At 35.9% G+C, this 13,667-nt stretch overlaps 1 protein-coding gene across 1 annotated transcript; it reads right to left on the bottom strand.

Annotated features, from left to right (window-relative positions):
• Positions 1-2: 2 nt before the first annotated feature.
• Positions 3-10,766, bottom strand: LOC139142299 (uncharacterized). The gene is made up of 4 exons (XM_070712193.1): positions 10,112-10,766; positions 7,564-7,632; positions 6,445-6,582; positions 3-4,906 (listed from the first exon to the last, which is right to left on the bottom strand). Exons 1-4 carry the CDS (start codon positions 10,122-10,124, stop codon positions 2,763-2,765), a joined length of 2,364 nt encoding a protein of 787 aa, XP_070568294.1. The 5' UTR covers positions 10,125-10,766; the 3' UTR covers positions 3-2,762.
• Positions 10,767-13,667: the final 2,901 nt, after the last annotated feature.

Here is a 13,667-nt window from a genome sequence, read left to right as displayed (position 1 = left end):
GATGTGTTGACTACATGTCATTTATTGAGAATGAAAAAATAATAAATTTTATAAAGCAGAATTTTTAAATGAACAAATCAAAATTTCATTTTACCCTCATGCCAAAAAAATACAGTTTGTTTCTCATCATCACACACATCGATCTAGACTAGCAGCGTAAGCACTTGTGTGTGTGTGTGTTGACTTCATTAAAAGAAATATAAAATTAAGTGTAGTGCACAGTGCAATAGTATCATGTCGGTCAGATCACCTTACACAGACACTGTCAAGTCATGAACTTTGAACTTCTGGTCACTGTTAATGGTCAGAATTACCACTGTACACAAACATGTTTTGTTCTCTCCATATCGTCAGTTGGATTCTAAACCTACAAATAAGAAATACATAACTGTGTCACGGCAACGTCACTTTAGTAAAAGACCTTGCGGTAAGACAAAAACTAGTAATATTTTTAGCCTTCCACAAAGATACATGTACAGACTTGCAAACAGTAATGTTGGACATATTCCAGAAATCTTGACTGCATTCCATAATCTACCATGCATTTGCTGCACCTACATTATTGTCTTTAATCTGGTTGCCATGGTCACAAAGTTCTCAACTTCATTGGAAATTACAAAAAACTGCAACACTTTTTCTATCGATAAAAAGGCAGCTAAGTAATAAGATAGAGAGTACACTGCAATGTAGAACTGGAAAAGTTATCATATAGAAACTGAGTTGACAATATCTTGTACGGATTGTAGGTTTATTATAGTTACCAAGCATTCCAATGAGACTTCACAAACATTTGTGTCATGATATTGACAAAAAGTACTGATTGCTATCATGAATTACAGACTGATGAACTAAACTGTCAATGGGGCTTGACAAGATAAATGTGTTTGTACATTCAGGTACTTGTATTCTATGAACTGAGTTGTTATTGGTTGTCAAGATCCACTTAGCACTGAACTATTGGAAAACTTTGATATGTACCTTTCCATGAGAAATGATCACATCAAATACACTAGGTCTGACTTACTTGTTGACCATGAATACAGTATTTTCTGGGTACTCTTCAACACACTTTTGATTGTTTTGAGGTAGAATGCACAGATATTTGAACTCTCAAACTTTAACAATTCTTTTCTGATCCAACACTTGTGGGGGCTCGTTTTGAAGCACTTGGTGCAAGAAATATTTTCACTGATTTTATAGTTTCTTGTGAATCAAGTTTTTTTGCCCATAGAGTTAACACAGGGATGGTGGCCGTTCTGAATTTCAAATATCGGTAAATCTTGGGTAATTTGTTTCTCTTGTACCAAACTTAGCACGGTGACCCCAATTTTCCTTCTTGATTTTGAGATAAATCTTTCATTTTCAAAGCGCATACTCCCGTAAATAAAAAAAAGTGAACAAGCATATTTGGCATTATACAAGTAAAATAAAGATTGAAAAATTCACAATATTCATACATGTATATTCCAATGTTTGTCTATTCTTTCTAAGGTACACATCAGTGTCAAAATGCTGGTGAGTTCATACTTGCTAGACTGCACCAAGCCAATCCAATACATTTGTATATAGTACCAGTATTGGGACAGTATCACACACATACTGTCACATTTATCATGTCAACAGTTGATGAACAAAGTAGATTGAAACACAATCTAAGATCAAAGGTTACACTAGCAACTCTTCATACCAGTACTTTACACACTGATTACATTGATCCTATAGCTACTGAATGCTGTACTGTAAAATCACTGATTCTATAGCTACTGAATATTGTACTGTGCATACACTGATCCTATAGCTACAAAACGCTATACTGTGAATTCACTGATCCTATAGCTACTAAATGCTATACTGTGAATTCACTGATCCTATAGCTACTGAATGCTGTACTGTGAATTCACTGATCCTATAGCTACTGAATGCTGTACTGTAAAATCACTGATTCTATAGCTACTGAATGCTGTACTGTGAATTCACTGATCCTATAGCTACTGAATGCTGTACTGTGAATTCACTGATTCTACAGCTACTGAATGTTGTACTGTGAATTCACTGATCCTATAGCTACTGAACGCTGTGCTGTGAATTCACTGATTCTATAGCTACTGAATGTACTGTGAATTCACTGATCCTATAGCTACTAAACGCTATACTATGAATTCACTGATTCTATAAGCTACTGAATGCTGTACTGTGAATTCACTGATCCTATAGCTACTGAATGCTGTACTGTGAATTCACTGATTCTACAGCTACTGAATGCTGTACTGTGAATTCACTGATTCTATAGCTACTGAATGCTGTACTGTGAATTTACTGATCCTATAGCTACTAAACGCTGTACTGTGAATTCACCGATCCTATAGCTACTGAATGCTGTACTGTGAATTCACTGATCCTATAGCTACTGAATGCTGTACTGTGCTAAGTTTTACACAGCAATACTCTACTAATATTCCTCCATTTCAAAAAATGCTACAACTAAACATTCATATTATCGTAAAATTCGGTCAGCATAGTATAACTTGAATTCTTTCATGATATAATTAAGTGAAGAAAACCTTCCCATAATGAAATACATTTTACAGTATTTTGATAAATTCTACATTTCAGATTGTTTTGGAATCATTCCAGAACAAGAGAAGACTGTGAGGTCATGGGTCAAGTGCATAATTATCTCATGGGTTATGGGTCAAGTACATAATTATCTATTATTGTATTGCTGGTATACTAGGTATTTAATGTACATTTTATCAAAGAATTCAAAATAATGATTGAGTTTCTAGTTCATCATCTAATCCTACCCTCTGCTGTCTTTTATTGATCTTAAATTTACCATATACTCTCTTTTTTCTAAATTGTCCCCACATCTTTGTTCTGAACATTTGTGGAAATGTATGGTTAAGTTCGTCCCTGTCGGAAGCTGGACAGGTGTAACCATCTTGTATATGCAAATTAGGTAAAGACCTGGACAACATTTGAGTTTCTACAGAGTTTATCGCTGTGTCATCCTTGGATAACATTCTCCTGTACATTCCCCTAGCATTCATGTTTTTCTGATATTTTACATTTTTAATATCATTATCTGTTACAATGCTATCCATACTACTGTCTACGGTTACACAGATATTGTCAGCTTGTTTCTCATAAATATTTTCTTCAAAGTTTTCATTGTCATCACAGTCATGTCCCTCAAAGTTTAGTGTCACATCTTCAACACGTAGAATCTTATTGATATTTTCTTCACAGATTGTCCCAATGTGATCTGACTGTTTCCCTTGAATTTCCTGTACACTTTCAGAATGGTTTTGCCCATCTTCTGTGTTGTTTACATCACCCCCATTTTCTTCAATGGTTTCTCCCTCACTGTCTTCATAGATGTCTTCCAAATTTCCTGTATAGATTCCATCTTGTTGTCTGGCAAAAATTCCAATTCCACTAACACCGTTTCCATGGATTCCATTAACATCATTTCCATGGATTCGACTGATACTGTCTCCATAGATTCCACTGATACTGTTGGCATGGATAGTGTCTCCATGGATTCTTTCTCCATGGATTTCACTGGCTCCCTCTCCATGGATTTCGATAAGACCATTATCATGGATGACATCATCATCAGTGCTATCTTCATGGAATCTCTCCACATCATCTTCATATTCATTCCGGTCTTCAAATCCAACAACAACACTTTCTTCCAGGACTTCATCTTCATAAATTCCATTCTGGTCTTCAAATCCAACAACCAAACTCTCTTCAAGGACCTCACCTCTGTACCCATTACAATACATCCCATTTTCTTTGCTGACGGTCAAAACTTCATCAGAGATCAATCTATCCTGATTTTCATCGATATTATCCAGGGTGTCAATGTAGCCATCATTCTGCAATAAAGTATCAAGTTGTCCTTCACTCTCATAATCTCCTGCTTTGTCATTTTCATACAATTCGTCATCTTCAGATATTTCACTGATATTCCCAGGAGAGATATCGTTCATGTTATCTTCATAGAGTTCATCACTATCAGTATCTTCCAAATAGATAGCATCACTGCCAATGCCATCAATGTCAACATCAATGAACTGCTTTGATGATCCGACAACCAACCTTTCTTCATGGACTTCACCTGTGCCATCGTTATACAATTCTTCATCATCTGTGCTGTACATATCTCCTTGATGATCATCTTGATCATAGATTGCTAAACTCTCTTCATCGATTTGCAAGTTACCATCACAACCGCTCTCTGTACATTCTTGATAGCTGACTGTTTCATCATAGATGTCACCCAAATATTCCAAGGAAGTACTCTCAACACGCTCTTCAAATATTTCTGTGTCATCATTTGTACATACTACTTCTCTATTTTCCTGGTAACCATGGGTTACTGTTTTGTATACTGTATCATTTGTCATACCGACATCAATGACATCATTCCCAATATTTTCATCACTACCAGTTGCATCCTTAAATTGGTTGCCATGGTTACTTCTCACAACACTTTTGCTGAGAATGTTTGCTGTATAATTGCTAACAGCATTATGATCAATCTGATTTTCATCAGATAGTTTCTCCGTATCGTGTGTTCCACCAGAGAATGCATTGTCAGAGAAGCAGCCCTGTCTCATCCATTGGTCTGTGTTGACTGACGATGGAGATTTAAGGATGAAGTTATCTAATCTGGCAAAGATATTTTGTGGTTTAAGTCTTTCATTGTCACTTTGATCTGCAGTATTTGCACACTGCTCCTGATGAGTTGAGTTGACATCCGTGCCACTATCCCACAATGCATTGTACATATCAACTGCTACATTTTTCAGCAAATGAGGCAAAATCATCAGCTTGTCCTTAGCCTCACTTTCAGAGTTATTCATCACAGTCTCTTCATTCATTTCTGATGTTTTTCCTGCAACAAATGACAGAACTGATAATTATGTAGAAACTGTTACTTCAGGAACATTTGTTAAAATAATTTTAAATTAGTGATTTTTCAGTCACACAAATATTGCGGTTTATTGTTTTTAATATAAAATATAATTTTTGCAAAAGTGAAAAGCAACAAACAGGGAAATTTTCTCATGAGATTTGTGAATATTTCTTGCATATGAACCTTTGCTATCACAATCCCTTGTCACTCAAAACCCTTTGTCAATACCATCCCCTGCAAATAAAATCCATCGCTATGGCCAAACCATAGACCCTAGAGTCTATGGCCAAACCATAGACCCTAGAGTCTATGGCCAAACCATAGACCCTAGAGTCTATGGCCAAACCATAGACCCTAGAGTCTATGGCCAAACTTTGCAGCTTAAAGAGGCAATAACTGTAACTTGTGATATTTTCATTGGTTTGTTCTTTAAAATCAGATCATTTTCTACTTTTCCTCAAAATCATGTTGAAATACAAAAGATTATCAATGCAAACACCATACTGTATACATTATGCTGATTTTTTGTTGTTAGAAAATGACTTGTGGGTCAGAAGAAAATTCACCTAACAAAATTAACATTTGAAGTTATACCGACCATATCAATAAATTGAACACTAGATATTTTGTCATGATTTTTGGAGCAAAACAAGAAATTATTTTGACACACTGATCAAATGTGATGGAAAATGCACCAATAATATAAATTGATATTTATTTATTTATTTATTTCTATATTTAATATTTCAATAATATTACATGTTTTCAACAGCTTATTGGACTGCATATAGGCAATACAGAACTGTAACCTTTTGCCTTTCTCATTGATCTAAGTAACTGTGGACATTTGCTGACATAAAACATTTTAATACAAAATCAACAAAATTTATTATGGTGCAAACTCTAAAAACATCAACATATCTCATTCTTAGTAGTATTCAAAGTGTTTCAAATATGAAATTTTAAGAAAAAGCACAAAGGAAAAACATGGAGTGTACAGTCTAGATTTCTAAGTTGGCATAAATTTGAAAAAACATCTTTTAATTATCCACATTGTGCTGATAATCAGTATAATACTCTGTGCAGAACAGTTAATTCCTTTGGGTTTTTCAATATTGATGTTTTAATTGGCCTGGTAAATTGTAATAAACATACCTCAGTTTCTAACTACAATGTAATTTTTTTGTCAGTTTTTAACAACATTGTAACACAAACATTGGTCAGTTTCTAACTACAATGTAACAAACAAAGGTCAGTTTTAACTACAATGTAAATCATTGGTCAGTTTTTAAAGTACACTGTAACATCTTTGTCAACCTTTTTGTATTCTTTTATTTTATGTTTGCTGTTAGTATTTTATGACAGTTAATATTTTCCCTGCTCCGTTAACTGCATTTTTATTGTTTATAAGTCTACTTCTACTGGCAGCCTGTTGGTAGCACTTATTTCCTGTAGAATTCCTTTGCTGACTTATTAAGTTATTGAATTCACCAACATTGCTGTCTGTCTTTACTCACCTTTGTCAGTTTGGAATATCTCTTGTGAAGTTGCAAATATCACATGAAGTACCATGAGATACACCAGCCATGTGACAACTTTGAAGTATAATACAGTACTTGTTGTTATGAATACATTGATGAGAATTAAGACTTCATCTGCCAAAGAAAACATAAAAATAGCTGAAGATGTCAGGACATAGTGAAACTGGAATATCACTCCTGACAAATTATTCTGGAAAGCCACTTTTCCAATTTTTATTCAAATTTCATTTCTTGGCAGTGATGTCAATTCATGTTGTGCTAAAACACTACATTTTAAACGGACAATAGGTATAACATCTTATACAGTGTTCTCTATTTTTGTTCTATAAAACGTTTTCTTTCCTGTCCCATGCAGTATTTTGAAATACAGAGCATTAACATTGCCAACACAATGTATTATGTATGATATGTGATGTCATTGTTGACTCATGAATTCAAGTCTTGACCAAAATTTGTCATCAATGACATTCCATATAACACACATACAGGATTATAACATTATTTTAATAGTAAAGAAAAAGAAAATGTGTTTCACGGGGAAAAAATGGGAAACTTATCAAAAGCTATAGGTAAAGTCAAATAACAAGACAATTACAACTTACACTGTGTAGTTTATCATACTTTGATTTACAAACCTAATCATGGAAACAAAATGACTTTTGAAATTCTAAAGTACAGTATACTTTAATAAATTGTTACTATAATGTACGATACAGTGTTTTGTTTGACTCACAAAGTGGTGTTGAAATGTCAAGAATTCAAATGTGTCGACATAAATTGTAGGTCAGTACGTCATTACCTTATCATTGATGACTGAATTTTCATACAGACTAGAATTCACAAGTCAACAGTAATATTGCATTTTGTACAAGAGACACTGTGAAGGTAAAACTACTGTGAATTTCAACACACTGCACTACACAGAGAAGATATAAAACAATTGCTGACTTCTGGAAGTTCAAAATATATTATCAAAAGAAACGGTTATGGTTCTGCTAGTGTACTGAAATATTCATAAAAAATGTTTTTTTCTTGTGATAGTCTTTGAAAAGTATAAAAACATAGTTAAAGAGGGTATATTGATCAGTGACTTACCTTGATAGATTGTTGTTATGGTTACTAAGAAAATCAGAAATACCACATCATAGATCAATGCATCTGAGCCTGTGAAAATCACAACACAAATGATTGGTTACAACACAAATGATTGGTTACAACATAAACGATTTTTACAACACACTAATTGGTTACAACACAATGATTGGTTACAACACAATTGGTTACAACACACACAACAATGATTGGCTATAATATACATTGTACACACTGGACACATGAGTGCTTTAGTAGCAAGCTATTATCCAGTACCAGTCATTGCCCATTTACAATGTTATCATACTCTGTAGAAGTACCGGTATATTCATCCGCAGAAAGATCTGTTCAAACAGTTTTGAAGACCTGAATATTAAACTAATTTACTATCAAAATTGATCGCAGAGTTGATGTCTCAATATGACTTTCAGTATGTACCTTCCCAGTATGCAATGCTTCTACATCTTAATTGAATGTACTTTTCTACCTCACTGTGTTTGCAAATGTCGTTTGACCTGCAATCTTCTGCATGACCTTTGACTCCTCAAAGGGGACAAAACCATTAGAGATTGAGGGGTGGTCAGAATAAGAATGTGCAGGTATTATTGGTGTTAGTTACACCTTGCAAAATGTGATATATCTTTAGAGATGACAGCACATGCACATTTCTGTCCACCGTCCTGTCATGTTATTTTACAAAAGCAACCTGGCTACAAACTACCCTTTTTTCACTTTTTACCACCTCCCAGTATCGAATTGTTGGTCACATGACCAATGCAACGTGTCCTTAGGGTCAGGCAATGTATCAAGCTTCACATTTAATTTAGAAGATGAGAGTCTGTGTGTTTTCAGAATTCAACCTGACATTTCGATATCATTTTGTGTTCAGTTTCATAAGAAAGACGGTTATCATGAGAGACAAATTCATGAGAAAAAGTGTAAGAGTTTCAGGTCTGTAGACGATTGAAGTATGTGCCAGTAAAAAACAGACAACATCCAAGTACAAGAATGATACTTCATTATAAAGACAAACAACTTGAGAGAGAAGACAAGTTGTTCTGCTGAGTGGTAACAATGCAATGACATTTGTAAAGTATTAGTCAATTTGATTGGCACACAGTCCATGTAGCCGACAATGAGATGCAATGATATGCGGTCAAGGTCTCCTCAACTAACTTTCAGCTGGTTCTTCACTTTCTACTATTTTTTTAGTATTTTTTACAAAGGCACAGACTTATTCTACCTGCAACTTAAAACTGATAGTGATTTTGTAGCTCATTCTTTACTATTTTTCATAGTTTTTGGTAGCCGGTAACACACACTTCGTGTTCGTGTCGGCTACATGGACGATCTGCCGAATTGACACTTGATTCGGTGTGTGCTTTAATCTACCTAGCAACAATGGTATGCTATTGTAAATTGACTTTTATGGTTGCCCATGTTGGCCTTGTTAAACCATCCATGATATACCATCGCTTTCCTGTGTTATTTTTAAACTGCATGCATTGTTTCCATTACTTCATGCAGTATTTTCACCGTTTTATGCAGTATTTTCGCACAATTTAAAGCAATATATCAGCTTGATGTCTCTCTGCAAATTACAACAAGAAGCCCTGGTCACAGTCTTTCTGTTGAAATCCGATCATATTTTTGCATGGAAAGTTAAACATGATATATTTTTTGTAATGATAACTATTTTCAATGAATGACAACCCTACATTTTCGTTTGTGTATCTTTTCCACTTCAACCAAGCAATTTCACGCAATCAGAGATCTTCTTGCTACAGCATTGGTGGCTGTGTTGTAAGCCAGCTGATCTGCTGCCATGGTTACATCTATACACAGTTCAGTTCTAGCCAGACACATGCACGGCCATATTACACAGCCATAACACGGCCGTTGCGTTCTAGTGAAAGGCTACGCTGATTTCCGTGAAGGTCGTTAGCCAAACTACGCCTTAGCACGGTAAAGATGGGATTGCGCCAACGACTATTGGTAAACCACGTACGATATTTGACCAATGCATCGATGCATAAACACCATGGCAACGAAAAGGAAACTATGCAATTTATACTTGTGTCCATGATGTTGGCCGTGGCAACTGGGCAGAAACAGTCAATTTTCTGATTAGCGTCGATAATTTTATATTCGGTAAGCTTAATCATCTCTACAATCAGTCCGAGTAAAAGGTGATACAGTGAAGTGTTTCATGTATGGACAACAACGGATGCCCTTTACGAGTCAATTTGTAAAATAGATTACGTGTGTGCTTGCTAACTGTCCAGACGACAAACTACGAGATAAGGCCATCATTTGCACAGCCATTGTACAGATCGTGCTGACCATTGTGTGTGTGTTGATGGTAAAAAGAAAACTAATTTATCGCAATTGTTATCAAATTGGTTTGATCGCTGATATCTCTGCTTCAAACATTAAACTGCCCTGCCCTGCTCTTTGCCACAACTGCATTATCATCATGTGTTAACATATCGGCGTGTTTGGAAATTACCAGAGGTATACTGTGTTTTACTCGAAGGAAAGAAAGACTCACCGACTGCTATCATATTGAATGCAAATCACCACAAGTATCTTGACCGTATAAAGTTCCGTCGTCTGTCAGAATTGCTTCCCACGACATGGTAAGATGGCCAGTGTAATAGGATTAACTGTTCCTCCTGAACAGATCGCCATGAGTTGTACTTAAAATTTGCATTGTAACTTGAAAGAATTGCACCGCGTCCACATCCAGATCTTGATTTGTCATCTTCAAATCCTGATCAAATATTTTCCATGGCTGAACTACAGTTTGTTTAGCCACCTCCTTGGTTTGCCCAACTACTACACCAGTACTGTGCCAAGCGGTTTACTGAGTACAGTGTCTGTCGGTTTACTACGCACAGTGAAGGTTGCCCTTCTCAACCAAGTCAAATAAAAGAACAAAAAGTGATATCCAACACCTGTTGACGTTACAAATATCCTTCAATAGTGACCTTTGACCTGCCAGATGCGTATCCGATCCCAGGAGGTCTTATAAAAACGCCGTGGGGTATTTTACGCACACCGATGTCTCTTGCTGCTGCATGCTGTGTGTAACAAATGACCTGGAACCAACCTTATTTGCATATCGATTGACATATTTCATCGACTTCTGCACACACGTCGTTAGGTTTGCAGTGTCCGAATATAATCCGATACAAACTGCAAACAACGAGATCAGGTCACACCCTCTGCGGTGTTGAACTTATTCATTTTTTGTTCCCATGGTTACAAGATTCTGGTCCGGTCAGCCAATTACATAATGCATGTGCGTCATATTAAAAGTGAACGTAGTTTTCTCACAGACAGCCAAATACAATTTTCAACAACAGCTTCTGCTTTTCTTCATTTGACATTATGTATATTCACTAATTGTGAGTAGACATTTGAGAAAACTGCTGAGAGAGAGAGAGAGAGAGAGCAAGCCCATATTCACGCTGGTGTTTTTACAGATTTAGAGTATGGTCGCAGTCGCCCGTATATTAAAATTCCGCTCTGCGCTTACGCGCCCCAAAGACGTATGCACCTATGCCTGAGAATATATTCTCAGGCATGTCTTTGGGGCGCGTAGGCGCAGTTTAATTTTAGAAGCAGGCGACTGTGGTATGGTACACAATGTGCGATCTGTCGAACAATATTATTAGTGCAAGATGCGAGGTATAATGATATTCAAATATGCAGATTACATTAATGAGCATTGTTTCGGTATTAAAATTCTATGCTAATGGCCCTTAATCAATGCGGAATATTCATGTACCTCGAATCTTGCATTGTATAGAACAATATTTATATCATTATAACTCTGTTCGGGTCGCTAACACCATATCTTTGCTTGCAAGGCCAGTCTGTCATGTCCAGTCCGCTTGATGCTCCCATCAGATTGTAGGGAGACTAATCGAAGTAACGACTCGTGCGAGCGGACGATGATAATACCAGTAAAGTGGTTATATGTTCTGCATTTTGGGATGGACCATTAGATCTTGGGAGGGGGGTGGTCACAATGAAATTGTGAAATTTTTTTTTTACTATAATACATTTCTAAAAAATTTTTTTTCCAATTGAGATTAGCTGTGCAAATTTTTTTTTTTCAGAGTAAATTTTCAGATTTATAATTTTTTTTAGTTCGTCGCTGTCTGAGGATAAAGAGGGCAAAGATGTGGTGCGAAGCACCACAAGCGACCGCGCAAGCGGTCACAGGGGAGGTCAGGAGGGGGGTGTCCCCCCTCCTGCCGTTGGAGCTTTTGAAAAGTAGAGATTAAAATGGTGTTATTTGGTGGCACTTGGGGAGTATATTTGCGGGGGGAGGTCAGGAGGGGGTGCCCCCCTCCTGCCGTTGGAGCTTTTGAAAAATAGATATTAAAATGGTGTTATTTTGTGGCACTTGGGGAGTATTTTTTTCCAGATTACACATCTTCCTCTTGCTCCTCAGTAGCTTCCTATAGTTTTGAATATTGACTATTTTGGTTTCCTGGCTTTCCTTTCTACTGCGTGGTGAAATGCCTACATTCACCCCACCAAACATCATGCATATCTCATGATTTACAATTGATTTTGACAAGCTGAGAAGCTGTTTGCAAAATATAGAGAAATTTCCATATTTGTATCTTTAGAGCAATTGTTGCCCTTTGATCAAAACATCTATTTCTCTGTAGCAGCATGTCCAAATTGATTGGATGTGTATAGATATGGTGAAAGTTCAATATTTGTCTTTTTAGGGCAATTTATGCCATTCATGGTCAAAAAATCTGTATTCTCTGAAAGGGCTTGTCCAATTTCTTTGAAATTTGCTACATAAGGTAGTCCCTTAAGATTTGTTTAAATCGTGCTCTTTTTTGTGGTGGAAAAATTCTTCGGATAATTGTCATTCAGCATTTGCTACACACAAACGATTATTCATACAGATTAATTCCGTATTTGCTATCAAGAAACTTTCAAAGTTCAATCCTTTGTTTTTGTGTTGGGATTTGTTGGATAGATGGCATTCTACGTAGTGTAATGTTAAAAAACGTGTTGCCGTTGTTTTTTGAGGCTCTTTTTTGAGAAAAAAGAATTGAAAATGCCTTTTTAAAAGCAAAATAATATATAATGACTTGATATGCTGTTTTATCATTATTGACGTGTTTCTACTTGTTCAATCATTCTTGCATTCATCATTGCAATAAAATGCTGTGAAAAAAAGTGAACCTGATGTGGCCTGCATCTGTTTACCTTGATCTTAAAAGGCAAATATAACTTTCTGTCTTGACAACCATACCATAGTTTCAGTGTTTTACCTGGTGTACCTGTTTTGTTTGTACGCAGGAAACAAGTAGAAAACAGGCTCTATAATTTTATAATTTTCAAGTGATCAGAATACAAAAGTCCTGAAAAGATAAGATACTCACAACTTCCAGTATAAGGGATACAGTCACTCTAAATGTATAAATTAAAATTTAAAATGTGCCTGGAGGATGTACTAAAATACAGAAAGTTGTTTCCTGTCGGTAAAATCTAAAAAAATTCAAGATTTTAAAGACTTTTGCAGATTTTTTTTTTACGCATTTGTCCTCTTATTTATTTATTTTTTATTTTGCAAACTAGTTTGAAGATTTTTTTTCCTAACTTTCTGCTCTGAAATTTTTTTTTTCTGTTTTTGACCACCCCCTCCCAAGATCTAATGGTCCGTCCCTTAGTACTTCATATAGTCTCTATTTAAATCGGTGTTTTTCTGGCCTTCGCCTCACTCTGAAGGCCAAAAAAACCCGTATAGCTACTAGACTACACTCAATTGTACTTACCGTTACCCGATTAAAATAAAGTTTCTGGACATGTCGCCTTGTTCAGTAAATATTTCACAGTTCATGTTTTCAGCGAAAGGAAAGTCAGTTTATGACAAGTTTTTTGCTTTCCCGAGAGTCTGTTTGGAAAGTTTGAGATTATATCGAGGCAGGTGAACATTTTCGATACATTGTCAAACTGCTAAACACAATTTCTATATCAGGGACTTCTTGTAAGCAAAACATCATCTATGTTCGCAAGTATAAAGAACACTGTACCGATTGAAAAACTCACAGCTACACCAGTAAATACTG

The sequence above is a fragment of the Ptychodera flava genome, chromosome 1 (assembly GCF_041260155.1).
Source record: "Ptychodera flava strain L36383 chromosome 1, AS_Pfla_20210202, whole genome shotgun sequence".
NCBI lineage: Eukaryota > Metazoa > Hemichordata > Enteropneusta > Ptychoderidae > Ptychodera > Ptychodera flava.
Note: the sequence above shows the minus strand (reverse complement) of the source record. Positions and strands in the feature narration are given on the sequence as shown.